The 15,210-nt window shown below is 41.5% G+C and overlaps 1 protein-coding gene across 9 annotated transcripts in view; it reads left to right on the top strand.

The window, feature by feature from the left end:
• The window catches only part of EBF3 (EBF transcription factor 3), a 122,493-nt gene extending 111,293 nt beyond the window's left edge, over positions 1-11,200 (top strand). For 2 of the 9 annotated variants that reach the window (XM_030241458.2, XM_030241454.2), the window contains exons 14-16: positions 1,007-1,192; positions 1,665-1,862; positions 8,255-11,200. In XM_030241458.2, coding sequence (XP_030097318.1) covers positions 1,007-1,192; positions 1,665-1,862; positions 8,255-8,286 — 416 coding nt within the window. In that variant the 3' untranslated portion in view covers positions 8,287-11,200. Of the gene's footprint in view, positions 1-1,003; positions 1,193-1,664; positions 1,863-8,254 lie in introns of all 9 variants that reach the window. The other 7 variants (XM_030241461.2, XM_030241459.2, XM_030241456.2 and 4 more) reach the window with 4 other exon arrangements.
• The last annotated feature ends 4,010 nt before the right edge of the window (positions 11,201-15,210 follow it).

Here is a 15,210-nt window from a genome sequence, read left to right as displayed (position 1 = left end):
TCTCCAGTGGGGGGGGAAAAAAAAATTGGCAAAGTGTAGAAAGCTCTTTGTGATTCGCAGTAAATATACAGGGCGTATGGTTGGTTTATAAAATAATTATGTCTCGGTACCTCCACCTGGTTTTGGAATATTTACACAGATAAATCTAATTTGATGTCTGTGATTTTAAAATACTTTGTTTGTAGGCATGTGTGACATATATGTTACTAATAAAAGTAATAGTTGATTTAATTTACCTGTTGTAATTGAAAATGCATGTAGCATATTGCATTTAAAATTAATTTTGATACTAATGAAAGGAGGGAAACAGGATTATTAGATATGTTCAAACGCTTTTTTTTTTTTTGCTTGCAACGTAATTATTAAATTGATTGCTCAGATAGGAACAAATTGTTGTTTAAAATCCTGATTCCGCTATGTTTCCTCTTCTAAAAAGATTGTCTTTTAATGCGTTTCCAAGCTAATAAGCCTTATAAAATTCTGTACTTGCTCTTGAATTAGTTTTCACTGATGGCTACACCTTACGAAAACTTGCTGTTAGCATTAAAAATATCAATCACAAAATGAAGACCCCAAAACAGCCTTTTTAAAGTAAATCACCGCAACAAAAAAGTTTTTCTTGTCAGCTCTGGCATTTGAAGGTGCGGAGAGGCTGAAAGTTCACGCAGTGTGTTGGTACAAAGCGGGACTCGAGCCTGTTGATAATTGCTCCTAAAGACAAACGTGAAGGCACCTGACACAGCTGGATCGAAGAGAGCTTTTGTTGGCTGTCTGTGCTAAGAGGAGAGACAACATAGAGTGCTCGCGGATGATTTAAGTAGGGTTGGCGTGATAAGGTTATCTCAAGCTGCAAGAGTTGATAGGGCAGTGAGAGACAACTCAGAGCAAAGCTGTGCAATCAATTAAAACTGTGTAATATATGCTGCATGAGGAAACCCCCCAGCCCTAAGTCTATCTTATAAAATAACATTATTTTTTTGGGGTGGGGGGGTTTCTAACACAGTAGGTTACAGTCGCAACACAAGCAGTGTTTCCCCGCGAGGATATGTTCCCAGCAGTACTCCTCAGCAGTCCAATTACAACACAGTCAGCAATAGCATGAATGGATATGGCAATGCCGGCATGCCCAATCTAGGTGTACCAGGTTCCCCTGGATTTCTTAATGGCTCCTCAGCTAACTCTCCTTACGGCAGTAAGTGTCTATTTTTGGTAACACATCATCATATAGATTCATATTTACTACAAAATCAACTCCTTGCATTGTTTTGATTTCCTCTATTGTCAGCTACTGGATAAAAGGAGGGGTGACTCTGGAGGCTGGACGTAAAAATGAAAATAATAAATTGATCTGTTTGTGCCAGAATACAATCTCAGATAGAGAAAAAAAAAAAAAAAGAACTAACAAAATAAAACGAAACAAAAAGAACCAAAATAAAAATTGGACTGCGCAATTCGTAACAAAAGTCCAACACAAAAGAGTTTGCCTGTTATCCAGAGAGTGGCCAAGCCAAGGCATTTCATTTTTATTTTTTTATATATATTTTTTTTATATATATATATATATCTCTATATATATTTTAAGAGGCAAGGCCCTATCACTCTCTTTTTCCGTGTTTGCCGTGAAAACCTCAATCTGAGTCCTGATTATTTTTGCTTTATTGCAGTAGTGCCGTCAAGCCCTACCATGGCAGCCTCTTCGGTCACCCTCCCTTCAAACTGTAGCAGTACACACGGCATTTTCTCATTCTCACCTGCCAATGTCATCTCTGCAGTGAAACAAAAGAGCGCCTTCGCTCCTGTTGTCAGGCCCCAAGCCTCTCCTCCACCATCTTGCACCAGTGCAAATGGAAATGGACTTCAAGGTGAGCTCGATCTCTCTCAATTTTCTCTCTGCTGCTTTTTTTTTTTTTTTTTTTTTGGTGATTTTTTTCCTCGGGGAGAAAGGCACCTGGCTGGATTTTTCAGTGCTCTTGTAGTGATGCAAAAGCAGGGGGAGAAATAGGGTAGTGTGAATGGTCTGCTGAGATTTTCAGGTTTTTAGTTCATTTTTGATGCTTGCATTAGAGCAAACACCAGTAGTTTTTCTGGCATTTTCCCTTAGGAGTCCGTGCCTTAAATTTTAAGGGAAGACTGTATCCCGGAATGCCTCTTGGAGGGTTTGTGTACTCCTGGTGTTTTTATGTTTTCTGAACACATTTCTGTGGATGTTTAAACCCAGCAGTGTTCTGGCAGGACACGGTGTGATTTCCTCACTTTATAAAGGGTGCAGTAGTGGTTTTAAATATGTCAAGTTAATAGAAGTCAGGTTAAGCCCTTACTCAGTGGACTGAGCTTTCCTGGACTAGGCAGCCCTGTATGCAGTGTCTGCATGCTCTGGTGGTGCCAGCTTTTACTGTGGTGTTAGAGTGGTTACATCCCTAAACGAACTAAATATTTTAGGCAGGAAATTTTAATATTTTGCCTTTTTTTTAAATTTTAATTTGTTTGATTTCATGTGGGTAATGCAAGAATAAAACTGATAAATCAGTGGCAGAATGTCTGTGGTCACCTGCAGGGTGTGGGGCAGGAGGAATTACGGCACAATGTGAGAACAAAAACACAAACAAAGAAGTCACCCTAAAAGGGAAGACTCGTGGCCAATTTTGCCACTTTTAGGGGGTATTTTGCATGCATGTGGGTGCACTGGAATGGCTGGGAAGGTTTGTTTGCCTCTGGTGGAGGCTCAGTGCACAGTGCAGTAAATTGAGCACTCCAGATCCCATTGAAACCAGGAAGGGTTGAGGGGAGTCTCATCCCGAGGTCGTCACTCCTCTTGACTTCCTCAGTTCAGCAGCAGCAGCAGCAGCAGCAGCACAGGATTATTTATCCTTTGTATCACCATGACACCCATAATCCAAGCAGCACGCACAGGCAAACAGATGAGGGGGATTTTAATTTGCCAGACCAATTCTGGACACCAGCATTTTGCGGGATGCTGAAGGCGCTTTGGAGAGGCATCATCCCAATCCCACAGAGCTGCCTGTCCACCCCAAATCCACTCCAGCATCTCAAAATGAATATTCCTGTAGCTTGCTCTTAACTTCTTGGCCCAAAAAAACCATCTGAGACCTTGTTATGCACTCAGGTCAACAAAGAGCTGAGAATCCAGATGCACAAACTCACTGTAGCGTGATACTAAAGGAAAGGATAATTAAATTAACAGGTTTTTGTGTGTTTCTTTAGTGGAAGCTTCATCGTGTTACCACTGTAAGTGGAAAACTATATCCATATTCTTAGAAAAGATAATCCATTCATAAAATAATCCAGTGTCCTACTTTCCTCTTTTTGTAAGAAGACACTGGTATGAAAAGTAAATACTGAAATAAAATAATGGGAAAAAGAGGAAAAATGAGACAATAAAAAAAAAAAAAAGTAAAAAAACCAGTGGTAACATATGGCTTAGATCTGAGGCAGGAAGATCAACTAATTGAGTTTGATTTACTCTGATAAACACAATTATTTAAAGATGTAAATTAAAATGATCCAGATTTTTGCCATTTCAGTATGTGACTAAGGGTCTTCTTGTCATATACTCAAGGTTTTAGGTACTTAAAATCTTTAGATTACCTCAAAGTGAGGTTTTAAGGAGAACTGGGAGGGCTGAATGCCTGCACTGAGCTCCCAATATCCCTTAGCAACTCCCCAGGCCCCCAGTAATTGCTCCTCTCCATCCTCAGGTACAAAATGCTTTTTGTGTAAAGCTCAGAAGATGACTTGGAATCAGCCAATACTGATTTTTAAAATAGGTCATGAATTCAGCTCTTAAGCTGAGCCCAACCTCGCTTTGCACTAAGCTTTCTCTGTGCCCAGAGAGCCCAGTGAAGACCCAACCATGCCTCCAACCCCTGATTTTTGGATGCTGCAATCTATGCAGAATCCTTTTGGGATCATTCTTTTGGGATCATCCTTTTGGATCTGCAGCTGAACTGAAAACCAAGTGTTGAAATTAAATAGATAATGTATAGATAATTAATTAATTAAATAAATAAATAGAAACCATCAGTTTTCCTCTGACAGGTGAACCTGAGTCATTTTGTGTTGAGCAGAACGGCCCAGAGAAACAGGCAGAGTGTCCTTCTGGCCTGGGAGTTAGAGCAGCCACTTCCAGGGTTGTGGCAAAAAAGTTTTCATAATTTATGCAAAGCAGACAGCACCCCAAGGTGATGCTCAGAACTGTGGGAGTTAGGGAGCTGACATGGAATCACAGAATCCTGGAATGGTTTGGGTTGGAAGGGACCTTAAAGACCATTGAGCTCCAGCTTTGGGCAGGGACACCTTCCACTGTCCCAGGCTGGCCTTGGACACTTCCAGGGATGGGTCAGTCACAGCTTTCCCTGTGCCAGAGCCTCAGCACCACCCCACCTCCCCCACCCAGGAGTCCTCTGTGAGCCCCTTCACCACCCCAGCAGAGGCACCATCCCTTTTTCCAGCCAAAGCTTTGAGTCAGGTCAGTCTGAGCTCACAAAAGCCCTCAAATTCACCCATTCATCCTCACAGATCCCAGCCACTGCCTTGGCCTGAGCTGCAGCCAGGGCTGGGGGGCAGGACAGGGATGGGTTTGTCAGCTCCTTCCTTCATGAGACACCGTCAAGAAAAACCACCAAGACTGCTGTGTTGGTACTTATCTACACTGCATTTGATACATAGAGTTCATTAGGGAGTTTCTGCTTCTTCCTTCCTATTTTCTCAGTCATTTGTTGTCAGGGAACTCTTTTTAAAGTTTAATTAGTTGCTTTCTGGACTCTGTACAATCACCTTGAGAGCTTTCTGATCAGCACATTTTCTGCATTAAGTTAAAATATGGAATTTGAGAACTGCAGTCTAACGCAGCTGAAGTTTTTTTTTTTGTAATCCTAAAGTACAGAGCTTCATTTTAGGGCAGGGTGTGAAGGAGCTGAGCCACAGCTGAGGGGATGTCACTGTTAGGAATGGCCACATTCGGGCAAGCCAAGAGGGCAGTAAGAGCTCGTGGTCACTGGTGGTGCCTAAGAGGCAGATCCTGCAGTTTATGGATAAGTAGGGCCTTGGATAGGAATGGGTAAGAATTCAGACAAGGGTCTGAATGCCCTTCGGCAGGGATTTGGGGTTAATTGACCCCTCCCTGGTGGGTAAACCACTGTAGGGAATCCCTGTGTGGGAAAAATGCTGCTTGTGGTGCCCCTAAGTTGGTGAGAACAGCAGAACTAAGCAGCTCCTGCTGGACCTCAGGGGGATTGTTGTGTCCCCTAAAGAGTTAAGCAGAAGTTGAGCTGCTCTGATTTCTGGCTTGTGCTGATGTAACCCTGAGCATCAGGACCACCCGAGCCCATCCCACCAGAAGCAAGATCTTGCTGCCTGTAAGCACAACCCCAAAACCCTCTCTGTGCTGCAGGACCTGCTGCCCAAGAGTGAGCGTGCAGACGTCTGCAGGTGACACTTTTTTGGTGAAGAGATCCAAGACCCCTTCCAGTGGAAGGTGTTCCTGCTCATGGCAGGGGGTTGGAATGAGATGGTCCTCAAGATCCCTTCCAACCCCAGCCATTCTGGGATTTGGTGATTCAGCAATGAAGACAGAGGTTAAGAGTGAAGAAGGCAATGTGAGAAATCTCAGAGAGGTCAGGCTGGGGGCAATGCCAGCCTGGGCTGATGTTTGCTCCTCCCCCTGCTGCACCCATGCCAGCTGCGTGGCCATCATCAGCCTAAGGAGGGCCAGCACTCAGGAGCTGCAGCTCTTGGAGGAGAAATCTCTGCCTGCTGTCCCCAGGGCCTGACTCACTCCTGTGAGTAAGCCTGCAGAAAAGGGCTTTTGGGCCAAATCCAAAAAGCCACAATCTTGTTGACTCTGTGTGACCTCCACAGTCTATGATCAGAAAGTCAAGTACTCGCACAAATTTTTTAAGAGCAGAAACCTGCCATGTGTGTTCCTTAGGGCAGAGAGCCTTTTCCTGTTTAAAACAATGAACATTAAAGGTAGAAAAGAAATTTTTTAGTGAGAGACTACTGGCTGGCTGTGAAGTTGGAAGCACAATATGTGTTCAAAATTTGGTTTTCAATTGTAATTTGCTTTCTATAGATTGTGAAAGATATTGCTCTCTGGTTATAGGACTGTAATGCACAGCAAAAGGCCCTCTATATTCTTTTAAAATTGCATCCTGCTTAATTTTCTGGTCTTCCTCCAGATGAAAGTATTAAAATTATTATTAAAAAACTCCCCAGCTCATTTTTCTTTAAGAAGGCGTTTGGTATCAATTTGCACAGCAGGAAGCTCAGTGCAGAAATTCACAATTGTCAAAGATTGCTACTAAAATAAATTGTGAAACGCACATCTGGAGCACCAACCTTGCACTCCCCAGACTGTGCCACAAAAAGAGTTCAACAAAAATGGTTAAATTAAAGAATTGAGATAATTTTTCTTTCCTCCGGGATAATATGGCAGCAGATAATCTAAGTTTTCAGACAGCAGAATCATGGCATGGTTTGAGTTGGAAGGGACCTTAAATGCCATCCTGTCCCACCTTCTGCCATGGGCAGAGACACCTTCCACTGTCCTAAACTGCTCCAAGCCCTGTCCAGCCTGGCCTTGGGCACTGCCAGGGAGGAGCAGCTGATGGCTGAACTGCAGCACGAGGCACTTGAGGACATGGTTTAGTGGTGAACCACAACAGCGCTGGTTGGTGTTGGACTTGACCTTAAAGGTCTTTTCCAACCTTGATGATTCTGTGATTCCATGGCAGCTTCTCCTTAAAATGATCTCCTGCACCCCAGGCCAGTGCACCCCAGAGAACCAGACTGGCAGGGTGACAGATTTGCTGCTGAATCCCACAGGAGAAGCCGAACTGGGAGCAGGGGTTTGGCAGGTCCTAGCACAGGGTGAAATCATCAGCTGGCCTGGGCTGATGAAGGGTGGAACAGAGGAGATTCGGCCAAGAGTTGTTTTTAAGGGTTTCTTGAGGGCAGCCAGGTTGGCCAGGGCTGCCCAGGGAGGTTTGGAGTCCCCATCCCTGCAGGGGTCCAGAGAATTGCTGGAGGTGGCACTCAGTGCTGTGAGCTGGGGACAAGGTGGGGATGGGGCGCAGATTGGACTTGGTGACCTTGGAGACCTTTTCCAACCTAAATGATCTGGTGGCTCTCTGAAAACATGACAAGGAAACTGAATAGTTTGGGTAGAAAGGCTCTGTGCCAACATAACCACTGTTCTGCAGTTAAATTTTGTAACTTAAGTTGCTTGTTAGGTTTAAAACATTCATTATGAAGAATGTTGCAAAATTATAACTTCAGTTTTGATTTGGACATTTTTGACACGTTTAATTGGGGAGAAGAATGGCAGAGTTGGAAGAGTTTATCCTGTTTCATGGACATCACCTAAGCTGTGTTTTAGGGAGGTTTAACTCCATCCAAATCCACAGAAGGCTCTAGCAGGACCAGGGGCTGCTCTGGGCTGTTGGAGCAATGCTGGTTCTGGTGGTGTTACCTATGAGATGTGTACAGACCCAGCTCTTCCAACCCGTAAAGCTGCAACGGCGAATCTGAAATAAATTAATATTGTTGAAATTAATGAACTGAGAAATTGAAGTTCACATCGCTACACGAACAAAGTTATTAATATCTGCTGTACATAAATTAATGAGAAATATCATTACGGCAAAAATTAAACAACACTAAAATTAAAGACTGCCTAAATTGTGCTTCTACCAAAGAGTTAACTAGGAAAAAACAGTGGCTGTTGGCGTCTCAGTTTTTATCTTAAGAAATCCCAGGATATGGTTGGTCAGGGGTTTTAATGTGATGTCTTTTTAAGGTGTTTGCGCTTGAGGGCTGGGAGAGGGTTTAGAGTTCTTGGGTTTGGTTTTGGAGAGTCCTTGGCTTGCTCAGTCCTGCTTTTATCATGAAGTAGAACAGTGGAAAATGACGTTTTCTGCCCAGGGCATGGAGAGGTGATTGGTGGGGATGTCCCCAAGGGGTGGGGATGTCCCCAAGGGGTGGGGTACAGCCAGAGGAGTTGTCAGGAGCCTGGAGAGAGCTGAGCCTGGGGCACCGGGGCTGGTGTGCCCGCAGAGCTCCTTTCTCAAGGAAAGGCTGTGTGGGATGAGTTTTGCTGGGAGGAGCGTCCGTGGTCCTTGCTCTGGGGATGCTGTGGAGGAGCCAGGCTCTGCTCTGCCTCCTCCCACCCCATCCCATGGTGGCTCTGAGCCCAGCCTGCCAATAACAGCTGCTTTTCTTCTCTTTTTTCTTTTAGCCATGTCCGGGCTTGTAGTCCCGCCAATGTAAAGTCACTTTTGTTTACCTACCGTAGCACCAAGCTGCAGAGGATGGGCTTAGGGGACAAGTTTAGTATATTAAGACATGCTGATGGAAGCAGTATCTTCACTCAGAATCAGCAACAAAATCGAAAATGCTACAGGAAAAAAATAAAAAAAAAAACCCACAAAAAAAAACCCCACAAAAAAAAGAAAAAAAAAAAAAGACTTTGTTTAAAGATTTTATTTAAACTATTAAGAATCTACATGCAAAACAACCTACTTCTTCATGAACAATTCCATTTTATTGACTGAATTTTTCTCATATTTTCACATTTCTCAGTCCTGGAGAATAAGGAAAAAGCGACGCCTATTTTGTATAAAGTTTCTGATTACGTCTTGGCTATGTCTAGTACTTGCTATGTGTTGGGAGAAACTTTGTGGATGCACCATTTTGATTATCATGAAACACTGATGAAAAATGCCTCCGAACATTTTTCTGTACTCATAACTAGATTCACAATGGTTGTGTATCTCTATAATGTGAAATATTTTTTTGTGGTGGAAAAAAAAAAAAAAAAAGGGGGCCAAGGAGGTTATGAGCCATCAAACTGGAAAAAAAAAAGAATAAAAAAAAAAAAAGGATGAATATATGATTAGAAAAAAAAAACCACACAAAAAACCGGGGCGCGGGGGCGGGCGAGGGGGGGTTTATCGTTGCTTAACTTCATCTTAATGAAATGGAACTTTGTAACTTATTGTAGTTAGAAATTGTAACTTTGATATTGAATTCTCTTGCCTTCAACAAGCACACTGACAGAGAAAAAAAAAAAAAAGAAATTGCTACTGTCTGTTGGTTTAAAAAAATGAAAAAAATATACTTCCACTGCTAGAGCTTCCTGTTAAGCAAGTGTGATCTGCAACATTTTTTCAACTTTTGCTAGCACTGTATACTATTGCATTTTAGGCTACTGTGAAGTCTATGTTTCTTGTACCAGAAAATTGTCCTTTTGACTTCTAGATCCTTCTTCCCTAATGTGTTTTGTATGTGGTTATAAAATTGTAGACTTTTGTGATTTTGCCAAAGTTGTAGCTAAATATTTATACACTTGTCTTGAATTTTTTTCAGATCCACTTAAATATTTAGACAAAAAAAAAAAGCAGATTTTATTCCTTATGACGGCTATAAGGAATAAAATAGTCTTATCCATTGCAACACTTTCTTTCACATAAACACTTGCAGTCACTAAGGGAATTTATTTTGTAACATATCAACTATAAATATTGTATTTATCTTTGAAATTTTGTATATTGCTTTTCATCATTTTTTTTATGTTCTTGTATGTATTTGGTTTTTGTCCTGGCCTGGTATCGTGATGCTGAAAATAGCATTAAGCCAAGAACTGTTGCCTTCATGTTTTTCTTTTAAATAAATCAGTGTCTGTGCATTTCATTTGTACTTCACAAGGTTGCTCTTGTTTAGCCTTTCCATCCTTTCTTTTTTAATTTTTTTTTTCAAAAATTCAAATTCATTGTTTATTTTTATATTATTTTTAAGTTATCAGAACAAATAATTTTGAAAGAAGAAGTCGTTTGTTGTATAGTCAAATCAAAATTGTGCCACACGGCTGTAATGAATACAAGTAGAATATGTGCATGTGATACAGCCACAGAAAAGAAAGATTAATCTATTTTGTGGTTGCATTTTTTTTTTTTTTTTGTTTGTTCGTTTGTTTTCTTTATTTTTTAAATTTTTTTTTTTTTTTTTTTTTTTTTTAAGATTGTAAAAAGTCATTTTTAGCTGCCACCCATGACTTTGCCACATAGCTGAACTGTGTTTACTGGAAAAATTCAGAGGCCTAAAGTTTAAAAATAAATTCACTTCTGATGTTTTAATTAAAATGTTTGCCACATGAACTTCTCTGATGCCTTAAAAGTGAACTTCTTTGAAGAACTTTTGTGCTGTTTTATCACAGGCTTACACCACAATTGTCAATCACGACTTCATTTGGATGATTTCTGGTGTAAAAAATAGGGGGAAAAAACAAAAAGCACAATCCTGGTGTACAATTCTGCCACTCCTTTATGTGTCGATTTTCTGCTGCACTCTGCATTCTCCCAAACCCTGCTCTGCTCCAAACCGGGGAAGGTTTCACGGGAAATCAGGATCACGCCGAATTTTTAATGTCTGGGAGTTGTTTATTTAGGTTTCTTGGGGGTTTTTTTTTAGGGAACTTTTTGTAACCAACCCGTAGCCGACGGTACTTTTTAAACTGGAATGACCTCCGTTGTATTCCGTGGCTCTCAGTGCCAAATCCAGCCAGAGAAACGTGGAGTTGTTTTTATTTTTACTTTGCACTAAATCCTTTGCCGGCGCAGCACTGCAAAACACGTTGCAAACTGCAGCAGAATTCACCTTTTAACCAAAAAAGGAGGGATCATTTTGTTAATTATTATTAATTCTTTTTATTATTGTTATTTTTGTATTTTTTTTTCTTTTTTTGGGCAAAAAAAAATGCACATTTTAGTCAAGCTTTTCTGGAAGGTTTAGAAGAAGGGTCCAGCGTAGCACAGCTCTGTGAGCACGGCCAAGGCTTGGCTAGGTGGGAAAGCCTGAGAAGTCACTTTGGAACTGAATTGCCTCCGTTATATTTTGTCTAAGTAAGGTTTTGCTCTAAAAAAAAAATAAAAAAAGAGGTCACGTGTACATGTTAAGAAAGTCTGCAAGTTCCTTCATAAATGCAATCTGTTTGTGTTTTAGATTAATTAGTCAATGCACTCATTGCTTCATTGTCTCCAGACGGAAAGCTTCACTAAATGGTAGATTTTACTGTTAAAGACCCTACAATAAGATTGTTTTATCTGTACATTTTTTCATATATTTAACTGTATAAAAAAATGTTCATTTTACACAATATTTAATTAAAGTATTTCTTGTCTGTGAATTTCATTTTTAGTAATTTTATCTGGTTTGATTATTAAAAAAAGTGACTAAACACTAAACGAAATAACGCAACACTGGGGGTTTCATTTCTAAGTATCAGAATTTTTATTCCTTTGTTATGAAAAAGCCCAAACCCTTGACGTGGCCTTTCCAGTTCCCTGGGAGGAGGATGAGGAAGGAGATCTCTGCTCTGCAGTGGCAATCACTTGTTGCTCAGCCTCGGTGAAGTGTTTACCCAAAACTGCTCACTTTTTGTGAAGATAACAGCAGAGTATTTCTTTTTTTTTAATTTAACCAAAACTGTGCACTTCAGAAAGGCTTTTTGTAAAGCAAAGGTAACAATAGATTTTTTTTTCCTTTTACTATTTTAATATCATATTGTAAAAGTCTGTAAACAGGAAAAGTTATTTTAAACAAAGCACAACCCAGATTTTCCATGTGGTGGTTTGACACCGAAGGTCGACGTGCTCGTCCCTTAACTGCTGAGAAGGAAGCAAATTCTTTTGCTAATTATAATCCTGAGCACAAATATTTCATCCTCTGGGCCAATATATGTGCAATGCACATATAGTGGGTGCAAAAATATATTTATAATGAGGTGGGCACGTGCAGCCTCAGAGCTGGAGAGAGCTGCAAAGCTTTGCCTGATGCACAGGTCTGGGTTAACCCTCCCTGACACCAAATGTGCTCCTGTATCTTTGTGTGTGACCAGCACCACCAAAAAAAGGGCATTTCCACAGGAATATGGGTCTGGCAGAGGAATGTAAGCACTCGTGGTGGTGAAACGGGGAGTTTGTTCTGGAGTTTGATCCGGTCATTAATCAGAGGGCTGCTGACAACTTTGAGAGGGCACTGAGGAACTCAGAGATCCAGAGTGAAGGGATGGAGTGCTGTGTGTGGCTCCAGTGCCAAAGGACATGCTGTGTGTCCCAGCCCCTCCTTGGCTGCCTGTGGTTCAGGGATGGAGTGGGGAGAAGGCAAAACTCAGCCACTGCAGTCACAACCTACAGGAAAAGCCTGATTTTTATCCATGCTTCCTTTCTTCTCCAGCATTTCCATAGTTTTCATGTCAGTTGAAAACTGATTTGATGAAAAAAGGTGTTAGAGCTGCAGAACACTTTGTATTATTATTATTATTATTATTATTATTATTATTATTATTATTATTATTATTATTATTATGCATTGAAAACTGTTCTACTCTGGGTGTGTGTGTGTCTGTGTATCGTGTTTAAAAGGCAGCATAATCAAATGCATCCCACTAAAAAATAAGCTGGTTTTTAGGGATGAAAGTCTGCATGATGCCTACTGGCACTTTTCCTTTTAGTTTTATTTCAAAGGTTTGAATAATGAGCATCTAAATGGTTCCTCTAACTTTCAATGCAAGGAAAACACAAAAGGAGAAAACCCACATATGACAATTCCTAGAGCAATCCACCACCTACGACACATCTGGGTAAGAGCCCTGCTGAGGAAATTTGTTGTGTCAGCCCACAGTGAGTTTAGACACAGGAAGATGATAAAAATTCCTTAATCAAAACGAAGGAATAAGAGTCTCTAAAAGTACATGCCAATTATTGCAGAGCAGCTTTTAAAAGTCTTTCAAGCTTTTAAAGATTATTCAAAGCACTTGAAATAGGCTTCAATCTAATGCCTCATTTCATTGCATTAAACAGCCTAGTTAATAAAGAATCAATATATTCAAAGGGCAAGGTTATCTTTTGTCTATAAGGGGTGGTGTCATTCTGAACCTTTTATAGTTCAAATGCTGAAAAAGACCTCATGAAATCCATACTCATCAAGTGGGTCAACTAGAGCAATAAAGAGGCCTCTGAAAGAATGGCTGCACTCCTTTAAAACAACTATAAGTCTTATCTCCCCACATAGTCCTCGCCAGGCTCCGCCAGAAAATGTCAATTTCTCATCAAGACGAGAGGCCCGGCGATAATTTTTTCCCAGAGAACACACACAATTAGGAGAATGCAGAAAGGCCCCGCCAGTGATTTGTAGCTTATTATGTCACCGGCGGGCTGCCATCGGCCGCCGAGCAGATAATAAGGGCGGTTGATAAGGCAGGTGTCGATGGGGCCCGCAGTGATGTTTGAATGTGAGCCCTTGTGCCGCGCCTCCCCGCGCAGATCGCCGCGCGATAACCGCGCACCCGCCGCCCGCGCCCCACAATTAATGCCCCGCGTCAACCGCACAAAGAGCGCCGCTTCTTTATCCTCCCTGAGACAATCCCCCGCTTCACCCTTCAAGGAGCTCTTTTATGTGCGAATAAGGTTGCTTTTAATGAAATTGAAACTCATCAGAGGAAATCAAAACCCTCAAATCAGATTACAAATTGATTTTTTTTTTTTTTCCTCTCCTTCCTTTTCGGCCACTTGTCGTTGTTTGATCTAGTGCCCTAAGTTTTACAGGGAAAGGAAGAGAAAGCATCCAGTCTGGAGTCAGGGCAGGCAAACAACCTCTAAACTAAAGCACACCAAGGAGGAACGTTCCTTAAGTCCTACAAGTCATAAAAAGTTTTTAAAAGTTGCTGGTATTCTTCAAAACTTTATCTTTACCCAGATACTTCATAAAACACTAAAGCTGTAATTAAATGAACTGTCCTAGAACTTAAAATTGCAGAAATCAAATAACGAAACCCAAGCCATTTCCCTTTCTCCAGTGCAATGCTAAATTTCTTTGTTGGATGAAATATCAAATATAATTTCTCAGAGCTCAGGTCAAAATTAACTGACGGAGGAGCTGAGACCTCCTGGTCTGGGACCCTGCTTCAGGGGGCACTCACTGAAGCACTTTGTCCAGCTGGCACGTGACTGTGACAGAGATGACACAGTTGTGACTTGATTTTATTTCTTAAAGATTTTATTTCTTAAACATTTAAATAAAGCAACAGTTGCACTTAATGGTTTTGTTTTCTCTTTGTTGGCTTCATGCTGTTACTGAAAGGACCTAATGAATTAAAAGGTGCAGTCAATTAGTCACAAAATTGTACATTTTTGGTGCCCACAAAGCTTTTAGAGGATTTTGGTTATGTGACTCTTTGTTTGCATTTATCTTCAAGTAAATGAAGCTGTTTGAGAAATGACTTTGTAGCAAAAGCAAGTGCTGAGCAGGGGTGGTGAGGGTGCAAGGAAATTATCTGAAAGCTGCTTTGCTTCAACCAGACAAAAATCACAGTTTTCCTGCTGTGTAAAATCTAAAATAGAAATATCAAGCGAACAAAAAAGGAAACTGAGGCTGGAATTGGTGTGGGTAACACAGCCAGTCAAGAGTTGCCCTGTATCTACAAGGAAACATGGGATGGAAATGCCGAGGGGACGATGGAGAGAAGGAGGAAGATGTGAAAAAAATTGTACAATGAAACCCAATAAAATTGTATTTAATGATCTCCTTCCTTGTGGCATGGAATTCTGTTGTGGGATCGAGTTCCTCGGGTGTCTCTGGAATTGTTTGGGTTGGAAAGGATCTAAAGCCCACCCAGTGCCACCTGTGCCTTGGCAGGGACACCTTTCCCTGTCCCAGGTGCTCCCAGCCCCAGTGTCCATCCCTGGGATCACTGCCAGGGATCCAGGGGCAGTCCCAGCTGCTCTGGGAATCTGTGCCCGTGACCCTTTTCCTCCTTAGGGCAGCTCTAGGCCCAGGCTCTGGTGTCCACAGACATAAAAGAAACTGTAATGAGTATAAAGAATTGTAATAATAATAATATAACCTCTAATAATCATCTCACACATCTGTTTGGGCAGACCAGTTCAGTCCATGGTGCTTCTTCACCTGTTTGGTTTATCTGTGTGTCTCATCTTAGAGTATGCCATGAATCCAAAAAATTGCTGTAGTATCCAAGGATCTCTGCAAGGACCTCCAAGATTTCTCCTCGACCATCTCCTCACTGATTTCACCCCTTAAGCACATCCTGAAGGATTTCCAGGGGCCAAGCAGTGGGTGGGGACCAGCCAGAGGCACCGAGGGTGAAGCCAAGCCCGTGGGTGAGGACCATGGACCTGA

This window comes from Serinus canaria, chromosome 6 (genome assembly GCF_022539315.1).
Source record: "Serinus canaria isolate serCan28SL12 chromosome 6, serCan2020, whole genome shotgun sequence".
In the NCBI taxonomy this organism is placed as follows: domain Eukaryota; kingdom Metazoa; phylum Chordata; class Aves; order Passeriformes; family Fringillidae; genus Serinus; species Serinus canaria.
Note: the sequence above shows the minus strand (reverse complement) of the source record. Positions and strands in the feature narration are given on the sequence as shown.